This window comes from Tinamus guttatus, unplaced genomic scaffold (assembly GCF_059628265.1).
Source record: "Tinamus guttatus ecotype Peru unplaced genomic scaffold, ASM5962826v1 Tinamus_guttatus_pri_ptg000115l, whole genome shotgun sequence".
NCBI classification, from domain to species: Eukaryota; Metazoa; Chordata; class Aves; order Tinamiformes; family Tinamidae; genus Tinamus; species Tinamus guttatus.
The window spans coordinates 7,217,690-7,241,425 of record NW_028288649.1 but is presented as its reverse complement, the minus strand read 5'-3'; the positions used below and the strand labels follow the sequence as shown (position 1 = coordinate 7,241,425).

At 35.5% G+C, this 23,736-nt stretch overlaps 1 protein-coding gene across 1 annotated transcript in view; it reads right to left on the bottom strand.

Annotated features, from left to right (window-relative positions):
• Positions 1-23,736, bottom strand: part of NEK10 (NIMA related kinase 10) — a 78,673-nt gene that overhangs the window by 45,447 nt on the left and 9,490 nt on the right. The window contains exons 10-22 of the mRNA XM_088521206.1: positions 23,149-23,235; positions 21,664-21,888; positions 21,009-21,148; positions 20,025-20,086; positions 18,201-18,278; positions 15,716-15,780; positions 14,786-14,888; positions 14,575-14,703; positions 13,843-13,980; positions 12,934-12,979; positions 12,283-12,404; positions 11,987-12,089; positions 6,183-6,258 (exon numbers count right to left, since the gene is read on the bottom strand). Of these exons, the coding sequence (XP_088377332.1) occupies positions 6,183-6,258; positions 11,987-12,089; positions 12,283-12,404; positions 12,934-12,979; positions 13,843-13,980; positions 14,575-14,703; positions 14,786-14,888; positions 15,716-15,780; positions 18,201-18,278; positions 20,025-20,086; positions 21,009-21,148; positions 21,664-21,888; positions 23,149-23,235 (1,374 nt within the window). The remainder of the gene's footprint in view (positions 1-6,182; positions 6,259-11,986; positions 12,090-12,282; positions 12,405-12,933; positions 12,980-13,842; positions 13,981-14,574; positions 14,704-14,785; positions 14,889-15,715; positions 15,781-18,200; positions 18,279-20,024; positions 20,087-21,008; positions 21,149-21,663; positions 21,889-23,148; positions 23,236-23,736) is intronic.

Here is a 23,736-nt window from a genome sequence, read left to right as displayed (position 1 = left end):
AAACACTGCTGCATGGTCCACACATCTAGTATTCTTACACCAAAAAGCTCACTTCTCATTTTTTAAAGAAATGCTGTAGATAAAATATATCTCTTAAGCTGTGACAAGACACTTTTCTTGTACATAAAAATTGATGAGTTCATATTGTCAAAGGTATTCCTAGTATGCATCTAAAAGGAACTTTTCAGAATGCTTGGAAGATTTGTCTTAAATCTGTAACTGCAAAAACAGCTCAAAAAGAACAAAAAAAAAGACTTTAGAAAACTTTCCTTTAAACTATGAAGCAGAAATCTGATCACTTAAAAATGATAAAAGATTTTGCTTACAGGGTTTTATGTCCTTCAAAATAAACTTAACTCAATGTCTTTGTGCAAACAGTCAAGTTCCTCAATAACATGAATATTAAAAATTGACAGGGAGACGCAGAAAAAGAATTTTCTGCAAGATGACCACAAGCAGTAGCAAACCTAGTTTTTTAGTAACCCTAAATAACCCTAAATCGCAAACAACCGAGTTCATAAAAACTGTTAATGTCACCTAACTTTAAATTTCCATAAATTAGATCTAAACTGAGTTAGTGCTCTGGCTCCCTCTATAGTAAACAGAGAGATACACATCAAGATGATTCACCTTAGCATAGCTGTTGAAGATAGATGGGATGTAATTTCCAACCGAAGTGCTATTTTTAATGTCACATTCTGTAGTCATTCAGCTGCTTTTCTGAATAAGATGCCTAGTTTTTGAACAGCTGCATTTAGGTAAGATGAATCCCGCCACACTTGAGACTTCTTTCTGATCGGATTAGATGATTTTTCAAGAATTTGGATTTCCTAGAGCCTAATAAACAAGGTTTAGCGATCATGATCAGTTTTTATTAAAGAGTAAAAGAGTGAGAAAGCCGACAGATAAATATTTTACCTCAATATAATGGTAATTTTATTGTCTTCTTTTACACAGAACTTATATAATTGCCAAATCTTAAATAAAGTCTGTTGATTCAGATACCTGCAAAGACTCTCATGAATGCCAGTGAACTAAATATGAGCACAGAATCATAACATAAATATGACTGTTAGAATGTTATGTTTAAAACATGGACATACCTTGGTAGGTATTTTAATATTAAGCAAGCAATTAATTGTTTGATGGCTCAGTTACAAACATCAGCAGAAAGGGTAAGTCTACATGGGAAATTTGGCAAAGACTAAGAAGAAGGAAGGAGATTTGAGACATTTTCAATTTGCTCTCTAAATGAGGTAATTGGCACCCTCAAGATGAAAAAAAAATATTAAGTATCTTAACAGCTTTCTTCTCTTTCCAGGAATAAACTAAAGCCTTTATCAGCTCTTCAGACAAAACACCATACATAAAAACCAAATAATCAACTAAACCAACTAAAGTCTACTGACTGCTCTGCTTTTCAGATGACTCAAACGGAATTCAATACTCAGCATGGATTTAACTTAACACTAGAGGACATAATTCCTCCAGAACAACTTTTCCTATTCGTCCTCCCTGATTCAGCCTGGCCAGGCTGTTCCTTTTCTCTCTTCCGCACTACCCCAGAACCATGCTGGGTAGAGAAAATACAAATAGAGAGAAATAATATCTGTGTGGAAGAACGAGATTTCCCACTGACCTTCTCAGGAAACACTTGTTCTTTAGCAGGTATCAGTGCCGCCTTTTCCAGCACTGCTGACCCAGATATCTATCCTAGTTATTATTCTATTTATTTTTCTGTATTTTAATATTCCTTTTATCCTAGTTATCCTAGAAGAATACTGCAAGCATTCAGTCTCCCACTATTCAGTCTTCTTGCTTGGCCTTTCTTTCAGTCAGATACTTGGCATACCCCATGTTGTCTCCAGTAATTCTGATGCTATATCTGACTTATCTTTAAGCAGACTGCAAAAGAGAGGGAAAGGAACTCCAGCAAACAAATACCAACAACATTGGACTAAAAGACACTTTGGTGAAATGACTAACTTTATTCCAATACAAAATGCTCAGTTATTACATTTCTTTTCTGACTCCAAAGGGATTACAAATTAGAAGTCTTTATTCATTTAAATAACAGATTCTGCCACTCCTGAAATAACTGTTATGCAAGTTCTAGAGAAAGAATTATTTCTGAGAAGTACCTTGTTGATCTGTTACTCTCAGAGATTAGTACACTTTCTTTCAGCTAGCAGATTACATTCATCATAGACTGTAAAAATTCCTACATAGTGCACTCAATTTATGCATTTTTCCAGTATTAAAGTAATTCTTTAGAACCTAGATGAGCACGACTCACCTGTTACAAAAGGTATAAAGACTATTTTGTATTTTCACACTCTCACCAAGAAGAATTCTTCTATAATTTTGTAAGATTATTTGTAAACTATTTTGAGTCAAAAAATCTCTTTTATTTCTATCTACTGGAGAGAAAGAGAAAAGAATAAACACCTGTATAAACTAGATCATATCTCTTTCAATGTGGCTTTCTTACAGTCTGCATATTTTGTGTATTCTGTCCTTTCTAGTATTAAGCAAGTCTTACTATGTGGACGCTATAATTTCCAGTGAAATTTTTCCTGAGATAAACAGAAATCTTTATGTTTTCTAACTCCTGTTTCATAACATCCAGTCTTGCTCCACCGTAGAAAGCTGAGTAATACCAGATGTGGTGTTAAATAGATAACAAATGTCTCTTCATGTTTGAAATTCAGTCAACTTGATATTTAGCCAAACTGCATAAAAGTTAAATCACTCAGATGTTTTTTCAGGAGTCACGATGCAACTACTTTTAATGTTCTTCCTTGAAGCTCATCCAGTTTATCTTTTTAGTAATAGTATTTCCACAGTGAAACATAACATTCTATGCAAAGTTGCACTGCTGCATACAAAGAGAAACAGTATAATCTGCCTGTCTTCAGCTATACTGTCTCCGAGGATTTCACCTCAAACTAAATTAGATTTTATGCAGACATGTCTTATTATAAACCTTTGCCTAAAATACAACTGCACTATCACAATTATGTTTCATTGCTATGCTTCATTTTTAGAGCAGATACCTGAATTAATTGTCCTTTAGCAGATCCTATTATACAGATAGTATACTAATATACTGAAAGGATTATCCAATTCTGATACTTTTCTAGGCAAGCTAGCAAATCCTCACACCGAATAGTACTATTGGATGACACTATGTCCTGGGGCTTATTTGGAGGGTAACTTTGTAGGTGAGCTCACGCTTTTTTCTCACTGAGGATAACAACGTAGATCTCTACACACTATCCATTACCAAATTTCCACCAGCATTTAAAGAACGTAAACCCTCAAAACCTCACTGAAATTGGTGAAATGGTTTAAAAGTTATTTCTGAAGAAGGAAATAGCATGAAAAAAATAGTAATCAGCATGATTACACAGCATCATAAAGCAGCCTAAAAAATTAAAGTACAACCTACTCTCACATCTTTAATTACCCCTTGCAACCGGAAAAGGTTTTAAATAAGTGAAATGTTATCTTATTTGCCAAGAGAATGAACAATAACAACAATAAAAAAAAACTACACAGCTCATAAAACGCTGTCACAATATCGAGTCGTGCAATGCTCTTACAACACATGGCAGTACAAGCAGAAGCAGTGATCAATACTAAAACTGAAATCTGGGTGGCTGACTGGGTGCTCGGTGGACACAAATGAAGATCAAGGAATATTTTCTCCTCTACTGCAGGAGTGATGGGAGGACACAAGGAAAAATACTGACTCTAACTACCAGAAAATACAGAAGAGTTTCTCAAAATTCTGCAAAGAGATAAAATCTCATCTCTAACAGAGGGAAACTCAAATCTTACATAAGATTTCTACTCATTGGTATCTATCTATCACTTCAGAAGTAAACAATGATGCCATAGAAAGATCAAGTTAATACTCCAAACACCACAGGTCATCCTTAGATGATTCTGTATGATACCTGAGGGGTCTGCTCTTTCTCACAGTTTATCCAATAGCTTTCCAAATTAGTAAAGTTCTCAAGGAACTGCAATAGAATTCTATATTCAAGTTCAACTTCAACACTTACTTCATTCCCCAAAGTTTTTTCTAAAAATTTCTACATACAAACACAATTACAAAAACAGTTATCATAATCATAGCTTGGCTAAATTATGCTTAGATCTCTTGTTCCACTGTTCGCGTGCCCCCTTCATAACCTTGATTTTTTTTTGTGTGTGAAACAAAGAAATGGCAGGTTTACATGAAAGAAAACATCATTCTCTACACCTACTTCTGGTTTGCCATTTCTTCTAGGAGGGCCTTCAGGCAGCTGGATTATAAAGACTTTGCCACTACTAATTTCAGGCAGATTGTTTTTGGTGACTTACAGGCTAGGAAAACCCTTCGGAATTCACCATCAATAACTTAAAGCAGCCAGATCCTCAATGTTTAATGTATTAAACATAAAAAAAAGCATTAAACGAATGTGTTATTTCAAACACGCACATTGCTGAACTTTTTAATTGAAGGATATAACTAAAAGAACTGAATCACTTTTATATTAGAATTATGTATTAGTATGAAGTAGAATGAAAAAAAAAAGTCACGATTACAAAGTAGAATTATATAAGCCCCTCTCTAAACATAAAACATAGTACTGGTATTATTTCATAATAACGCAGTTCCTGAACTGCACTAGCAGACTGATTCATTACTTGCTCTTACTAATCATCACTATATGTAGTCAACATTTTTGTGTTTAGGGTTATGTTTTCCCTAGCATCTGAGCCACTGCATAATGCCATATATCCAAATCTAAACAATATGCAGGCTCCACTTATTATTTTGTTTCTGTACTGTGCTGTTTGCTCCAAGAAAAGCGGGTTGCATTTCATACTACCTGTAACTATCACCTTTCAATTCCATAGAAAACAATTTTTGCCGCTCTAAAATGACAGTGTTGTCTTTCAGCTCTCTCTCCCCTTTCCTTTTCTCCCACAGAACTAATGCTGCTCTTGCTAGATATACATTCCTAAATGAGGAACCTGCAGAGGTAGCAGGGACCTCTGGAGATAATGCAGTGCAACTCCCTACTGCTCCAACAAGGTCACCTAGAACACATTGTACAGGATCTCATCCAGGTGGGTTTTGAAGATCTCCAGAGAAGGAGCCTCCACGACCTCTCTGGGCAGCCTGTTCCAGTGCTGTCACCCTCGTGTTCAGATGGAACTTCCCGTGTCTCAGTTTGTGGTTGTGGTCTCCTGTCCTACTGCTGGGCACCGCTGAAAGACGCCTGGTCTCATCTGCTTTACAGCCTCAGGACACCGGTGGCCTTCTCGGACATAGGGCACAGTGCAGGCTCAGGTTTAACTTGCTGTCCACCAGCACTCCCACAATAGAGTGATCCCTAATGGCTGCTATTTATACATCACAAAACACAAAGATCTTAATACTCTGTCCTGCTCACATGTAGCTCTGTTTGTGAATAATCTGTGCATAAAATCTAATGTGTATAATTATATGCACTGTTTCCATTTGGCAGGGAACCTTTTGGACTGGAAATGCTTTCTATTCCAAGACTGGAGTAATCTTGAAGTTTAGGCAGCTGTATCAGTGTGGTAACTTAACGTTGCAGCTTGCAAACAAATGGGATGCCAAAGGAAGTTTAGCTCAGCCTGAACAGTATATCAACTAAGGAAAAATTTTAGAGTGAAGCTTAAATTGCAAAAAAAAGTGTGCGATGCTTTCCAACAGCTTTTGTTTGAAAATTTCAAACAACAATTCAATCATTAAAACCACATGGCCACTGACCCCCCAAAAAACTTACTAGCACGTTTCAAGTATTTTTCAGAATGCAATTTGTTCACACATATAGTGTAACTGACCAGTTGAGCCACAATTAAATTAAAAGTCATTAAAATCAAATTATATTCTTTACATACATCTTTCTATAGCTTGAAAATGCTTTTTTATCCTCAAGGGTATGGGTAGAAGAACAAGTTATTCCAGACCAGATGTTTCATTTTGTATCAGCCTAATGAACAGTAACAATTCATACACAAAAAAAAGGAATTACTGCAGAGTAGCTATGTGTTTACGTCCACCTTGTGCCTTTTGCATTTTAAGAAGGTGTCTGTTTTAAGAAAAATAATCATGAAGATGGAAGCCAGTGCAATTAAATATTGTGGTTTACTCTTACCAGGAATACAGAATGGTTCCAACAACTGACGCGAGTTTATTGTTTTCTTGCTTTTGCTTTGCAAGACCAAAGTCAGCTACAAAAAAAAAAAGAAAGCACGGAAAGGTTTATATGTTAATAACTACTCTAACAATTAAATAACTGAAACTTAATGCAGGTTCAGAACAGTGGACAAGCATTTGTTTTTTTGTTTTGGTTTGGTTTTTTGTAATCTTTTAGACCTTGCAGTAATGCCTATCTGCCTATTTCCATATTAATCCATGGCACTTGTTTTAATCAGTCCTGACAGATTTAAAAATATAAACACATATTTAGTGCTTTTAATCCAAACTATATGACCAATTACAGATTTCTATTGATATTTACCAATCATCTATATGACAGTAGTAAAGTATCTAAAAGTAGTGATCTAATACCCAAATTAATGGAAAAAATAATTATATGATTTCAAATTATGATAAACACATGTGAAGCATGGACTTCTTCCAAATTTAGTTTTGAGAAGTATGCGAGGTCAAATATCTGAAAAGTTGATGTTAGAGGGCTGTCCTCGTTAAGTAATAATGGAGAATCCTAGTCTTACTTTATGATAAAAACACTAAATCCAGATTATCATGAAATGATGTTAAAATAAATGTTTTTTGTGCACTTATCAGGTTACATCTTTCACATAATTAAGTCACATACATCTTTATAGATCTTTTTTTTCATCTAACCTTCATGCAAACAATTTCAAGTTTCATAGATCAGTGCTGTACAGCTGACTGCAACAATGCAGCTATGATATTGCACTTTACTAAATCCAAAAGCAGAGAGCAAGAGAAAAATCACTGTACACAGTTAAAGATTTGTTAATAAAACATTGCATTTTAATGCCATATTAGAAGTGGTAAGATTTGAGTGGTTTAAAATATTTCAAGGCTCCTTGCCTACATGGATCTAGAGAGTATCCTAACTACTGCTAGGCAAGTAGGAGAACACCTATCACAGCATTCTCATCTCAATTGCTTTTAAGGTATGAAGTTTAGTCCAAAATGTACCTGTTCATCAAAGCAGCTGTGGATCAGAACTAAACACAGCTAAGAAAAATTGGTTTCTGCTGGTTCTTGCTTTGTGTGAGGCTCAAAGGTCTGAAAAGTAGTAGTTGTCTTATTCAAGAAAGCCTTTTGACAAGAAAGCTTAATCTGGGTACCCTGGCCACAGATCACTTTTTCTTTAAGACTGAAGTTCCTCTTTGTAGTGTTGTATTGCTTTTATTGTTGTAGTTCTTTGAAAGAATGTTAAATTAACAGGATGTGTGAAAAGTCTCCCTTTTGCCCTTGAATTAGACTCCTCAGGCAGTTCACCCTAGACAATAACATTCACAATAAGACCAGAGATTTTTTCAATGTTGATACTTTCCTTAATTTGAGTAAATCATTCTAAATTCACTGCTTCTGAATTCTTCATATAACTAACCTTCCAAAAAGAAAGAGTAGTAATGCATAAATTCAATTCCTGATACTTGAGAGATTTAGGGATGGATGTCCCTACAGTTCTAGTTACTAGCAAGTTATTCAAGTTCATTTATCTTAAAATATTAATCTCATCTTTCTTCAAAGAGCAGAGAAACTTGCAGACTTCAGCTTTTTATAACGTAAAATATCTTGTGATGTATTTCTCAAGTAAAATTCATAAGTCATCATCATATTTATGATTATTCCAGTCCTATGAAATTTACCAAGACAAGATCCATAATACACCTTCCTAGACAATCTATATAATTTCTTTGCAGTTTGTTAATATCAATATTTCTCAAATGCACTATAAGATTTGTCAGTTTTCTGAAGTTTGCAAATTTACACTAGGAACATTAGCATTGTTCCACACTTAGAACTGTAATTTGTGCAGAAATACATGATTGTGCATTAGGCTATCAATAGTGTCCAGAATGCTTGATCTACTACATGAGATTAAACAAAAGGATGGAAAACTCCACTCAAACTCTTCTGAAAGGTTTGAAAATTAAGTACTATACACACATCCTTCAATCTTTATATCAAGGGTAGTGATCCTGATACTGAAGACTGGTTATATGACTTGCAAAAATAGCACTGTTCTAAGTGACACTGCAGAGTAATGACTAATGCACAACAGACACTAGTTATATCACTAGACCTCACAGACACCATTTCTCTGGGTGGTGTCTGGCACAGAGCAAGACAACAAGTCTTTTAAAAAGCACACATAACAACCAAGTATTCTAAACTACAGAGTTACCATGTAGCTTCTCTTCAGGATTTGCCAACTACATGAACTTTTGGGTCTCCTTTGCTTTACTATTCTGTCACTTTGTGATTGCCTTCTACGATTACAAGCATATCAGAGAGGTAATTTGTCTCATAATCAATATTCCACTGCTATATAATAATCCTTGGTTTCAGTTGCATACACATCCCTTCTCCTGTTAATTGCATTATATTTGCACTAAAACACAAACAGAGCACATGGTCCATGAAATAATATGAAACCCTTCACAAATCTCCTTGATATCAGATCTGGAAGGTCTCAAAGCAATTCTATATAGCCTTCTTAGACCATCAAACTCTATACCTTGTTGGAATTAGAGGACACTGGGGAAAAATGATGTACAGAGTCTTCCGTTTTGCCCTACAAACACATGCAACTATGAAACTTTAGACAGAAGTATGCTGTGTTAGAAACAAAACACATCTGAAGTAAGATACTATTGCAGTAAAAACAGATACACATAACAACTGCATCTCTACAATCAGAAACAGAGATCACCATTAATATGGCTATGATCAGACTGTAAATGTTTGTTTCCTTTTTGACAATGAGTGACTTAAAAGAGCCTGGAAAAGCTAGAGGCGAGGCAGATTCAGTTCCCACAGGTAAAAGACATCATGAGAAATACAGAAGTATTATAATCAACACATGAAAATGATGCTGGTTGTTAGCTTCCTGGTCTTAGGGTTTCTGTTAGGATCTTCTTTAAGTTAAAACAAACAAACAAAACCTCAATAAGAATAGTGTCATTCAAGGATTAAAAAAAAGCCACTGTGAATACATGGATTCAAAAGCTCGCCCTATTACTACCTCAAGTCTTCTTTTTGCAGGAAAGCCACTGCAAACACGTTCAGAGACCATCTCTACCAATCGTGGAGTTCTCCAGGACACGGAGTCACCTGGCCGCTGGAACCCCTGTGCTGGGCCCCGGCCTACCAGCTCTGCTGGAATCGCTCTGCAAGGGCCTCCTCTGCACGCAGCAGCAGTTCCTCCATGACTTCAAGAGCCTAAGCACATTTCTGCAGCAGGTCTAATCTTTTTTCCTGTGCTAATGGCAAGGAAGAAGTATTTCCCCTACTAAACATTCCTTTCCTCTTCAACAGACACAAAATCAGAATCTTTATGAGAGACCTTGATAAGGTTTGGAACAGAAGTGGCTCGGTTCTGCCCACAGTGGGAAACACTGAGGGTCCCAGAACTTTTCTAAAGCACACTGTTGTTGGGCTGCTCCATAGCCATGCTCAATATAGAGTGAAAGTCTATAGAAGCACTTTGCTCCAATTTATTCCTCAGTTTTCTTATTTTAGTCAAAATCTGTGTGAGTCCCAAACCTGGGCCATTGTAGCTCTAATAGGAACAACATATTTGAAGAATTTCAGTTACAGAGCAATAAGCTTAATTGAATTACATTGTCAGAGATTCTCCCCACAAAAGTTTACAAAAGTATTATTTCCAGAATAAACGAGTGAGGAAGGGGAAAAAAAAAAAAAAAAAAGAGAGAAGCATTACACTCATACAAACTTCTAAGCTTTATTCCCCCAAAGCAAAATAATTTGGACTATCATCAGAGATCAAAGACAATTCTTAATTACTCTGTCACACAACACTGCTTCACTGGTAATACCACAACAGTATTACTGCAGTTAGAGATAATTTGTGCACCATTTTGGGATTTGAAAGTCTCCAGAAAAATTGAATTATATCTCTTTATGACGACTGTGCACAGAATTACAGTTCCAAGTCGATTTGTGGAGCAGAACCTTTTATTTTACAAAATTCACTACAGAGCCAAGATTTAAGATTTCTTAGTATTTGAGCAAATTGGGGTGACTGAACACAGAACTACAGTTCTGAGTTGATTTGTGGAGCAGAAGAACAATCTATTTTGAAAAACCTTGCAAAAGGTTAAATTCACTACAGAGCCAAGATTTAAGATTTCTTAATTTGGAGGCAGATGCTCTCGTTTTCATCAGACTTTTTATACAAAACTTTGTATGAAACCCCTTGAACTGGTCAAATGGTCGATGATTTGTCAACTTTCTCCTTAAATACTCTAAGATCTCATGCTCAACACTGTAAATGATCCAGTCTTTGGTATGGATTCATTGTATGAATTAAGCATGATACTACAGCTGTGTGTACATGTGTACAGCACATACCAACACAGTACATATTAACTACCAGTAGAAGAACAGAAATTATTCTTACTTTCATTAAGGTTGCAGAACAACAAGGCTCACTCAAATTGAGAAGTAATAGATAAAAGATCTTCAACTCCCTCTGAAAATTCCTTAAATTTTACTATGCTAGTACTCTTTAAATTTCTATATAAAATAATTATCTGTTTAAATACCACAACATTGGTTTCTAATCAATGAGTCTAGAAATCGTCAAACCAAGTTTCAGTTCTTCCAGTTTTCCTCAACATCTGTAAACCTTTGATCAAAATACAATACTTTTCAATGACAATTTAGTAAATTTGGCCAGAGGTAAGGCTGATAAAGGTGCTAAATCAAGACAAGACTGCCCCTCTGTGGCTAGGTGTTGGTATAAAATACAACTACACAATAACATTCTGAGTATTAATTTTTACCATTCATGGCCATTAAATCATAATTTTTCAAAAATTTTATTATTGTTATGAATTAGAGCTTTTCAGCTCATATGATTTGATAATGACTTTAAATGTGTGTATCAGCAGGTATAAGTATCTATTTTAAAATGACAGCAGCCAAATACATTGCGTCTATTATAACATAGCGTTTTGTGGCTGAGTGAACATGTATGTCTGCATTTCCCTTTTATTTACAAACATGGAGAGAGGTTACAATCCTCAAATTATTTATTTTGTTCTGTAGCATAAGTAATAATAAAGAATGTAGTAGATGTCTGTGGAAATTAAAAACTATAGTCTCTGAATTGTCTGTTAAGCTTGCTGCATATTCCAGACTGTATTAATTCAAAGAGGATACCAACGTAAAACTTCAGACTACTGCACACAGTAGAGATTATAGAAATATAGGGCAAGGCCATTCACTGCCACAGGATTAAAGACATAGCCCCCCACCTCAACTGAGCACTGAGAACAACTGATGGGTACTTATATTTGCATGGGCAAACTGGATTAGAATGGATACCCATTTTATTTTGTATGTTATTAGCATTTGCTTAGACATGGTACCTAATCTAGTTATCTCCGTATTGTTGATTTAAATATAAGCAGGCCCTGAAGCACTGTGATAGCTTTATTTCTTTTATAGCTAAATCATTTCTTTAGTGATATTTAACACCCTTAGCTGCAAAAAATATAGCTATGGATGATGATCCCTGGTGGCAATGACCCCTAAATTGGCATAATGATTGTTTTACAGAACACTTCAATCATGAAGCAATTCACTTGCTTCCAGGCACAACGGTCAAGGATGCGAGTCTGGCACCTCCCATGAGTCACATTACACAGGTTCTCCTCAGTTATGTGACTGGACATTTTCTTCAAGTAAAGGAGTTCTACTTACTAATTGTAACTTTGTCCTTATCCCCCAGCATGATATTGTTTGGAGTAAGGTCTCGATGAACAATCCTTTTCTCTTTATGCAAATAACGAAGAGCAAGGCAAAGCTTAAAAACAAAAAGAAAGAGCTTTACAAAGATTCTTTACTGCAGCCTAAATAGAGGCAAATCATTTTTTCTTCATATCTTGTATTAGTGACACAATAAGCATTACTTAGTCATTTATTATTCGCCTGAGAAACATAAATGTCACTACTAATTACTTGCAGGAAAGTTTCAATGAAAAAACACCGACCCTTACTTGGATAAATATATTCCATATTCTTTCTTCTGTAAACTGCTGTTGCTTTTCCTTCAAAGAACGGAAGTGTTCTCCCAATGGCACCCCCTCTATGAGCTCCATCACTATATATAGCCTGTCATCTACACAAAAAAAGTAGTGTAGAAATAGATTTATACAGAAGATGTAGCTTTTTATTTATTTATTTTATTTAACTCTAGGTCCTATCCTTGTTATTCCATTTTTTTCCTCCATATCCATTTCTATCAAGGCAACTATAAGGAGGTCATTTTCCCACAACTATTCAGTGGGCAGGTGTAGGTAGCTTTCACTTTATTAAAAAGACAACATGACTGAGCAACGTATTTCATTCAATGTACCAGCCTGCTCAGCATTCCAATCATGAATTTTGGATCCATAACTGAGGGCCACATTTCCTATGTGCTTACATTGCATCTATTTTTACTCATGTAGAAATAGCAGTATTTCTCATCCTTTTTTTTTCCCCAAATTTAAAACAATATAAGCATGTCTGATCTGTAATAGTTCTCTAAGAAAATATTAGCACTTACTGCTCAAATTAGACACATTCCTTTCCAACTGTAAGCACTTATTACATATTTCTATTTCTTTAGTGGGTACAATGTGCTAATTCTCTGCATTTATACTTACTTTCCAAGAAGGTTCTATGATAGCGTACAATATTTTGATGATAAAGCTACAACAAGGAAAGAAATGCAGATGTTCAGGATCGTTAGACTGATGGCACATTATTTATAATGTTTAGTTATGCATTGGAAGGAAGAAAGTAGTTATGATGTAACAACTTTTTTTTAGATTTTTTAATAGTTCTTTGAATTCCAATCAAAAACAAAAGTTCAGAACACTGTTTCTATTACTCAGCATTAAAACTGGCTTGTGCCATTCCATTAGGTACTTAATACTCTTCTATACCAATGGGATTTCTTCCTGCTGTTTGTAAAGCACACAGGTAACAAGAGTTTCACAAAGTTGTCTATGAACTGCAGTGAAAGAGGCCTTTCCCAGCTACCCTTAGCACAAGCAGAAGAAAAACCAGCATGGTTGCTATACACTCTCCTCTTAATAACACAATAGTCTATAGACAGGCAGTTATATCTGCATCCGAGTATCACAATCTACAAAAATAAACCTGTTTTTTTTTGGTTGTTGTTTATTTTTTTGTTTTTAATGGATTTCTGATTGTAACAATGACTATTTTCTCACTATATGTTACATCCTAAACTCAGAAATAATTAATTGGAACAGAGACTCATCAGTTTTCAACTGCCATCTTAATTTACTGAAATCTTTTAAAAAAATGTCTGAATACTCCCAGTAAAAAAAAAAAAAACAACACCTCCAGTAATAAGTATGTGCACTGCTGCTTATATCACAGCAAGCATTATGCAATATTGACATATTTCAGGCACAAGGAGCCAATATTGCACTGATCAGACAAAACCACTAACAGCAGCTGGAAGCCCCATTATATAAGGTCTCACAACAATATTTGCTAACAGTAGGATGCCCATACACAAAACTAGAGCCCGTGGGACATACCTGCTCTTTAATGATAGTTAACTCGGAGACGATGTTCTTTACATTACTGTCTCTGTCTTTTTTATCCTTTCCAAATGCTGGATTGTGTAAATTGACTTCTTTCATTGCTAGAAGATTTTGTCCGTTATGTTTTCTAACCTAAGAAGAAGATAAAAACCCTGTAGAGTTAATATGAGGACAAAAAGAATATTATTACAGATTAGTTCTCTGAGTCCAAACCTCCCTCACAAAAATGAAAATATTTTTTTCTTTTTTTTTTCTATATGTTGATGTGACTAGTTATAAGAGCTGCAGCCCCACCGTAAAGTGAGCAGTAACCTGCTGACATCTCTGCAGTGTTTCAAGGGACATTATCAGCTCCAAATGTTGGTTTTCAAATTAAACATGTTTGAACTTTTGTGTTTCTACAGAGATTTGTTAAACTTTCTATAAACAGTACTTTCGTCTATTGCAAGTAATTAAAAGAAAGTAAAAGCAGCATTCAGTATACCGATGAGAGGTAATTCAGGTCAATTTTACACCGAGATATCAAAATCACAGTAAATGCTAGAAAAAAAAAAAAAAAAGAAATGCAGAACTGCAAGCAACAAGCCCGGAGGAAAAAAAAAGAGTTTTTCAACACCTGCATTCCCTTGATGAAATTCAGAGGGAGGTAGTATTTGGAATAGTTATTAGACCCTCTTTGTGAAGCTTCCCGCAAAATGTGCAGTTAATATCAAAAGGGAAGTTTACCTTATATACATTTCCAAAAGCTCCACTGCCAAGGTGTTCTAAAATTGCATAATTGCCTACATGTTTTGTAGGTGTCCTATTCTGATTGATGTTCTCAATGCTTTCAGCAATTTGCTTCAATTCATCATCCTGGTTATAAATTAAATGATAAATATAAAATATTTATGTGCAAAAAATATATCTGCCTGACTCTATGAAACCTTTTACTTACCTTTAATAAATTTAGCTTTGATACTAGCTCTTCATAAGCACTGATATCACGAATATAATGTCCAATATCAATGAAGATTTCAAACAAGTCAGTAGGGAAAAGTCTACAAAGATTTAACATTTTGATATGTTTTAGAGACATGTTCACAAGAGCTATTAATCTACAGCAGGAATGGAAATATTGAAAAGGCAATTGAAAAAAAATGAGACAGCAAAGCAGCCATTCATATTCCAATGCTTGACGCTAGCACCAGACATTCATTACAAGGTGGGGCCCCTACACTAGAAAAAGTTCACAAATTCCACTTTTTTAAAAGACAAAAGATATATTTAGAATTCTAGCAATTTATGATGCAAAATAAATTATTAGAGAAACACTACCAACAGTCAGAACCCATAGGCAGTATGATTTCTATCCTAAATCCACAAATCAATGTACCAGGTTACACACATCTTTTGTATTCCATCTGATAAAACTTTGCCATCATTCTACAATGATGTGAACACGGGTAACTGATGAAAGATATTTTCTCCTTATTGACCAACCTGTCAGGAATAATCCTAAGTATCTCTGCTTGATGCACGGTCCCTCCTATGTGAAAGAGTGGAGAGGGGAACAGAGAGAAAAACGCACTCCTCCCAGCTACTTGCCAGATTCACATCTGTAACTCACCCCTGGTACTGTTTTGCTAATCTTTAGGATAAAAGTATGGTTTATCTCCAGCAGACCTACATCTTCCCTCAACATGTTTTAAACTATGATTTATGGGGCAGGAAGGTGCCACTGGAGACTGGACTGGACAGACATTACCTGTTATTTATTCTTTTTGCTGAAAATAAATGATGACATTTAAAAGGCATGTTCTTGTGATTGCGGTGATGATTTGTAAGCTATCCAAAGGCAGTTGTACAAAACATCTTGTTGACATACCTTCTAAAGAGATGTCTATTTCTTTCCATACTGAAGAGGAATCTCAAGGCTCTGAAAGCATAGCACTACAGTAAGGAAAAAATTATGTTAATGACAAATATATACAAATTAAAGATCTTCTGATAAAAACACATCTGTAATCTTTGCATTTAAATGAGTCAGTAGATTACCTCGTAAATTAACCTCAAGAAAGCTAAAATATGCAATTCTATACAAGGGACTACATGTCATTTGCATCCGTGCCTGCTGTATTTCAAAAAAAGGCACACCTACTTGGAAAAAAATATGGGTGACGATAGCGATAGTTCTGCTGGATGCCAAGGAGCATCTAAGTCTTAACTGTGTCTTTTCACTTGCAAATAGCTTAAGATTTGAGACCTACTCCATTCTCCAATACTGAAACAGGGTAAGTGTAACCAGGGAGTTTGTAATGATGCAGTAAAACTGAATTTTGGATTTTTTTTTTTTCTGAAAATGAAGTCTAGAGCACTGGAAGTTCTAACAGAAGGAAAATATTTAGAAAAAAAAAAAAAGGAAAAAAGGTTCTACTGATTTGGGTTGTTTTTTTCTTGTTTTTATCTCACTCACACAAATTGCTCTAGTTTCCAGAAATATACCTCAGTTCCTATATGTTTACTTCAGAGAAAATTGAATTTTAAAATAGCCACCAGCAGGCAGTTAATATGAATGCTTTTAGGTAACTCATGTTGAACACTCTGTGCTGAGAGTCATTTACTTAACCCAATATGGTTAACCAAACAAAGACGACAATATGAAGCAAATCAAAAAGAAATATGCTACTGATATCTAAAACAATATAAAATGGTAACTGCCTTGGACATTATTTTAGTCCACTTTATTACATCAGTGACTGAAATATTTCCAAAGTCTAGTTCAAAAATCTCTATTTAGGCAACCATAACTGTGATCTAGTAGTGCAGAATTGGTCCCCAAGTCAAAAATGCTTTTTTCAACATGTGGAAGACACATTAAATGAAAAAAAACAAGGTCAAATACTATCTTTGAAGGAAGCTAAATACTTGAAACGCTACAACAAAGAACTGGCTTGTTAATGCTGCCAAGCAGCTCTTTCTCTTTTACAGAGCAAGCTCCTTTTTAGTCCAAAACAAATACCCAAAAAGGAGAAACAGGGCGAGCTTCTTTATCTAACATTCCCTCGAGAATCCCAGCAACAGCAGCTTAGCTGTGTAGAGCAACCTGGCCATGTTCAGTCAAAGTTATTACCTTGAAAGGCTTTTTTTTTTTTTCCTTTTTAGAAACTGTACATAGTTCTTAGTATAGGAGTCCATCCATAAGGGGACAGCACAATAAGAGATTAACAAGGAAACAAATGGCTTTCTTAAACGAGAAGAATAGTCGTCTCTCTCATAGTGTGATGTCAAATGTTAACAACTATGACATGCCTTAGTTAAGGTATGATGATTTTACATTTTGTTTGTATGCACACTGAGTAACTGATATTGCAGCCACACTGAGAGCAAAGATCACTAAGGTAATATGGTAGAGCAGAAGTGAAAATTTAACAGTTGAAAACACAGACAGTGGAGCAGGAAAAAAACTGTGCCAGAATTGCCAGATTGCCAAGAAAATGCCTATGAAATTCATAAAGGGCATTCCAACAGCTACTGTTTTGGACAGCAGTACACTGATAACAGCAATAGCAGAATGAGAGGCCGAATAAGGTTTTATAACATACATAACTCTCATTGTTTGCACGAACAGCATTTAGTTTTTGTATGTCACTATTAAATCCATTATTAATTTACATAGTTTCACATATAACCCAAGCAACTGCATTAAACATTAATACATAAGCCATGTATTACCTGTATTTCCCCCCCAAGTAATGTTAACAGAGAGTTCTTTTTAACTGAAGTACAAAGAAAAAAATCTTTTCATAGCACTGAATCTGCTCCCCATGCCTGACCTGGAGGAATTGCTATGAGAATGATGACACTACAACAAATTCTTTTGTGGAAACACCTTCTGTCCCTGTCCAGGGCCATGTCTACCTGGTTAGTTAGCTGAGTAACTGTATCACCACGTCAGTGTGGGGGGACCAAAAACCTGCTGAGAGGCAGCAGCGTGTGGCTGACTGCAGTCCGGTGTGATCTGGGTCTTTCATCTGCTCACAGAAGGGCAACCAGGGCAGCAGCTGTGTCACAGATGTCCCTGAATCACAGACTGCTCCTTCCCTAGCGCTTCGTGAGACACCAATGACATTTCACAGAGGCTGGAGAAAACCTACTGGATAATTCATAACTACTGATAATTTCCATTTTAAGTTGACCCCACAGTTGAGTCACAATTGAATTTTTAGTTCCTGGGCCACCTGTTAGACCTGACTTCCCCTTCCCTTCCTTTGAGTGGCTTATTGATCTTTCAAATAAAATTTTAAATTATAAAAATAAATCTCAGGGACTATTTTGAGCTTTCAGTGTGCAATGATGTTAAAGGAAGTTACCTGTAATAAATTAGCTTTCTCAGCACTACTTTCTTTGTTTGGTAAAATCAGCTTTGCTATTGTATAGATTCCATTTGCCTGGAAGGGAAAGAGAAAGGTCAATAATAATAGCACTTCTTTGCACAGAAACCACAAATAAAAACTAGCATTACTTCAAATAAATCAGAATCAGAATACACACTGTTTTTCAGCTTCCATTTTCCTGTAACCATGATTATGTTCTCTGTTAATACAGAAAACACTTTGTGTTGGTGGATTCACTGGTGGATATAGTTACAGTGCTGCTCTCAGACATCTCCATGGTAGAGCTCCCTGTTAGAGACTACTCTCTGCCCTAGCAGGACTGGAGGTGGTAGGTGTCTGCTCTGCAGACACGTGCTTTGGTGCAGTTCCTGACATACTTGCTCACGCTGTTCATGAAAACAGATTTGAACCAAGGTTTCAGACTGTAAAGCAGTGCCATAAATGCACATTCGTGCTGGCAGACTCTGCTACTCAGGTTGCAATTCCTGACAAAGGCGCAGATGTAGTGGAAGAAGCAGCTACAGCAAAAACAGTTCTCATCTGTTTGAAGAGAGGCCTTTGCCACTGAGATAAACCTTCACAGATGATTACCTTGACTTTCTCTATAAGCTTCAACACATAAACAAAAGAGTTGCAATTCTTCCTCCTCTGTCTTATAAAAATAGTCCTATGGGAGCCCCTTGCTCTTATTCTTCAGGCAGCTCTCAAAAAGTTACATAAGCAGAAAGGAAAAGGGCAGGAAATGAAAGAGACTGTTGTGGGGTGGAACTGCTGTTGAAATAAATCTACTCAAGATTATGTTTGCATTCTACACTAATTCCTTAATTTCCCCAGAGTTCTGCTTTCAAAATACATCTACTTTAAATAAGTGATATCTTATTTTGATAAAACCAAACTCAGCCTAAAACATATGCAGATAAAAGGTTGTCTAAATTGATATGACTTAATTAATTTTAATGCTTAAATGACACAGAAAATTCTTTTTCTAGACCTACTTCCACTCCTCTTCTCTTGACCAGTTCTTTTGAAATACACATCAACTCCTTTACCTATCAGATTTAAGACTCTCCATTCTCCTGATTTGAGTTAGGAATAGCTCTTGCTGCATTCTAAACTAACACTTGGATTAAGAATCTTGGCCTATTATTTACAGTAATGAAAGTGGCTATGGATTTTAGCTGGTGTTAATGTCCTCAATAGTTATGTCTTTAGCTATGCCTGAAAACCGTAACAGGGACTTTTAAGAACTGTTTTCAGAACCATTGATTATAGACAATTTAAATAACACATTTTATAATGCGTTCTAGAGCCACACTTCCTGGGGTGGAATGCTAGGTCACTACTTCGGAAATATCAAATCCTGAGGAAAGAAGGTAAATTGCTTGCCTGAAATTCCAACATTAAGCTGTTCAAAGTCTGTTTTAATAAACTACATAAAAATCAAAACTGTGTTTTTCAGTAGATTCCATGTTTACTCTGATTTACTATTCTATTTTGAATATTGTAAAAATATGGTGAGAGATTTCAATCGAAATAAAATAGGTGTTTGAGTAAAACAGTTTATTGTAGCAAGTAGACACATATGTTGATACCTGTCGATATAAGTGTGTGCATGCGTACGAAGAGACACCGATTCTAAAGTCATGTAAAGACATATCCAATCCCTTTGGAAATGCTGAGCAGTAACAGAAAATAAGTCAAATCCTTCAAATATTGGCGGAACGTTGTTTCCTTGCTCAAGGGAATTATCAAGATACAGTAAAATTATAAAAAATGATGCCTTAACTGAAGCCGCCTTACCTGTACGACTTGGTAAGCATTGGTATCATTGAGCACCAGTTCAGTAATTGCAGCACAACAAGCTAGAATTGAAAAGATCAGATGTAATGGAAACCCCTGGATTCACAAAAATATTTATGCGGACAAAAATAAAAAGTGAAAACCTCAGTCAAAATTACCAAAGACCTCCGTAGGTTCAGTGCTTACACTCCAGTGACTTATGTAGGAGTCCTTCAAGAAAGCACCCAGAAGCAACTCAAACAGATACTCCGTGGGGGCGATGTTTTTGCAAGGGGACCATACTCTCTATAAATGCATGACGTGCTAGTGTTACGTATTTCACATTGCAAGCTCCTCGGATATAATGCTCAGATAGTGTATTCAAAACCAGACTGCTACATATTAGGTTATAATTTTGAAGGAGACTTTGCAAAGGTTAATATAATCCCAGTAAGGATCATTCGCATGGTCCTTCCACAGTGAGAGACAGTTCTCCAAAGAGCATTTCAGAATAGCAGGACTGACTTGCTGTTGTGATACGTGCTCTAATCTCTACACAGCTGCTGAAGGCGGCTACTGACCTCCCCTAAGGCAGCCTTTGAAATACCTTTTTCAAAGTGCTCCACCATAATCAATTCAGGAGTGTTCTAGCATAGTAAATTTACACAGAAGGTATGATACAACCCGATATAAAAACAAAAAACTCAGTATAAAAACAAAGTTTAAAAGGAAAAAATTCTTGACATGTTTTGCAGGTGGAAGAAATGCATATGATTCCCATAAATTAAATACATTACCGTTTGCTTCTTTCTTTGTTTAAAAAAATAGTATACTATCTGAAAATACGTACTGGGATTGCACATCTAGAAATAAACACAGCCTACTTGATGCTCCCACCCACCAAAGTACGTGTTATTGGTTATTACTTCAACTTTGAAATATTCTGAATCCCTTTGTGCAGGTGGAGGTGAACACATAACCAAGGATTAGTCTTAACATGCCTACCTGCCTTAAGGGAGAAAGTATTTTCTTCTATCTCATTAGGACTCAAATCTTCTGAGAAATTAAGATGTTGGATTCTCCCTGCTGCATTTGCACTAGATAAGCTTCCAATTGAAGAGCGATCAGAAACAAGATTTCTCTTGCTGGGGAAAATAAAATTCAATTAAATTTTAAAATGGCAATCTAAAAATTGGCTTAACGTATCTTTGTCAACCAGTTCTTACATTCAAAAATTTGGATACTTATCTTTTCACTAGCTTAGGTACTATACTTTGAAAAAGCAGACAGATTTTTAAGCAGAAAGACTTTTTACCATGTCCATCAATTTTATCCACAAATCTAGCTTACCAAAAAAGTGTCCGAATATTAGGGAAACTAAGTAGAAAATAATGGCATTTTAAATCTATCCATGGTATTACCTATACACTGAAAATATGAAAAATGCAATTTAAGAGAGCAAAGAAATATGCGTAATTGGGAAAAAAAAAACCTTATTCATTATGCCTTGCATAGCATTTAATTTCTGCAGACATCACATACAGCAGAAGAAAAGAAAGAAGCTATTTTATTCAAATGTGAATTGGTCAGATGCACCTTAATATATGAAGCAGGTTGTCAAGGACATAAACTGCCAGAATGTTGAGGACTGAAAACCTACCCCTGTAATATATGAAGGAGCTGCTTGATTCCGCCCCAAATTCGGATTTCCACACTTGTCTCAGGGTCTTCACAAACCTGTACCAGAATCCAAACTATACTCCATAGAAGCTTGATATGATCAGAATGGAGCAAACTTAGCAGGACTGGAACTCCTTTGTACATTTTTATTTGTTCTTTGACTTGTGCCTCTGCACAGAGGAGTCGTAACAGCTCTGCTGTGAGCCTAAAACATCAGCAAGAAATTTTAAGAGCAACTCCCTCATTTATAATGAATTGCCATTCAACAGAGGGGAGAAAAAACATAGCAAATATTTGAGAAAGAACACATACCTCCTATAAAAAAGAAAAAAAGAGGTTAAAGAAAACTTCTTAGTGTCACTGTGAACTGCCTAAGGTCACTATAAAATGCTTAAAATCACTGCCAGAGACAGAGGGGAGGGAGGGAAGGTCTGAATTTTCACATGGGATGAAAGTATCTTCTTTATTGAGTATGAATGTCAGCATATGCAGCCAAACATGTAGTGACCAGGACCACTGCATGAACTTGTAAAGTCTATCTGTGTAATTATAGCAACTGTGCAAACAATTTAGATTATTCTCCAGTATGGTATTAATATTATGGAATATTATATCCAGTCCCTTTTGTAAAGATATTGCAGAAAAAGTTCATACAAAATTGTTATCAACTCCACTCCCTGTTATTAGGGTGGAGGTACTAGAGAAATTATGGCTTCCGCTTGGAGCAAAAAGCTGTATTGTTTGATAAAACACATGCAAATGAAACCATCTGAACTTCTATTCTTAGCTAGCGTTGAATTCACCAGCTTCTTTCCTAGTTTCAAATCCCAGTTTTTAAAACAACATTATAGTTTTAAATGCAATCTAAATAATTTAAAACGCAGAAGATAAATACAATCTTTTGGCATTTTAAATTGCTTTATTTCTAGTCACATGTAAAATTAATAAGCAAAGAAATAAAAAAATATTCTCTAAAATTTTAAATGTGATAAATGAAATATCATCAAGTCTGAGTTTTTGGATTCTTTTACAAATGCAGACAGGACTGAAGGAGCCTTTATGACCTTCTGAGCATGGGGATACGGGGCTTCTGCTAGAAACTAAGGCAGCTGCATCTGCTGACTTCTTACTCTACATTGTGCATCCAGGATCTGTCAGGGTTCAACACACCCGCCAGCTAACCCAGCTGCTCTGCTAGTAGCAAAGACGGGAAGCACCAAGAAAAGCAACTGCTGTCCCTCTGAGGTAGCTTTAGCATTGATTTGAACTGCAGGCCAACACCAGGAAGGCAGGAGACAGCCTCCTAGAGAGGATTTTGCTCTGTTAATATTGGACTGAAAACACAGAGTTTTAGAACTTTACCTTGAATAAAATTGCATGTTATCTATTTCATCTAAATAATCATATCTCTAAATAAAAAAGTTTTTATAAATTAAGTTAAATTAATCTATATACAAAATCTCACCTTTTAGAAAGTAAATCATATTCATGTAGTATCACCAGCAAGTTTTCAACAATGATGAGCTCACTTATCTTCTCCCTACATTCTGGACTACAAATTGATTATTCCTGGCATTTATATCAAATTAAATCATATAAATAAAAAGCACATTGCTCTTTAGCCTTCCTCCTTATGCATTACTTTGACCAATTATTTTTTTCTTGAGCCTTGAATAATAATAACATATTGAGCACAGGAAATTTAAAATCACAAAAATATGTTTAGTCAAAAACTGATACTGCCACAATTTCCAGTTTTCCTATTATCGAAGAGTAAGCGTGTAAAAGTAAGGACACAAGCGTATTTACTTTGTTTGATATTAGCAATTAAGAAATTAAGAAAATGAGTTTTTTTTAATAATCAAACATTATTTGCACAAATATTCTTAATGTACTCCAAATACTTTCTTGTCCTATCGAGATGTAAAAAATAAAATAAAATTATTTGGAAAAAAATAAACACAAGTTAAAAACATAGGCATAATTTAAATGTCCTGAAATATTTTTAAAAAATAGAAATAGAATGAAAGGGATTTCCTTCAGTTTTATGATT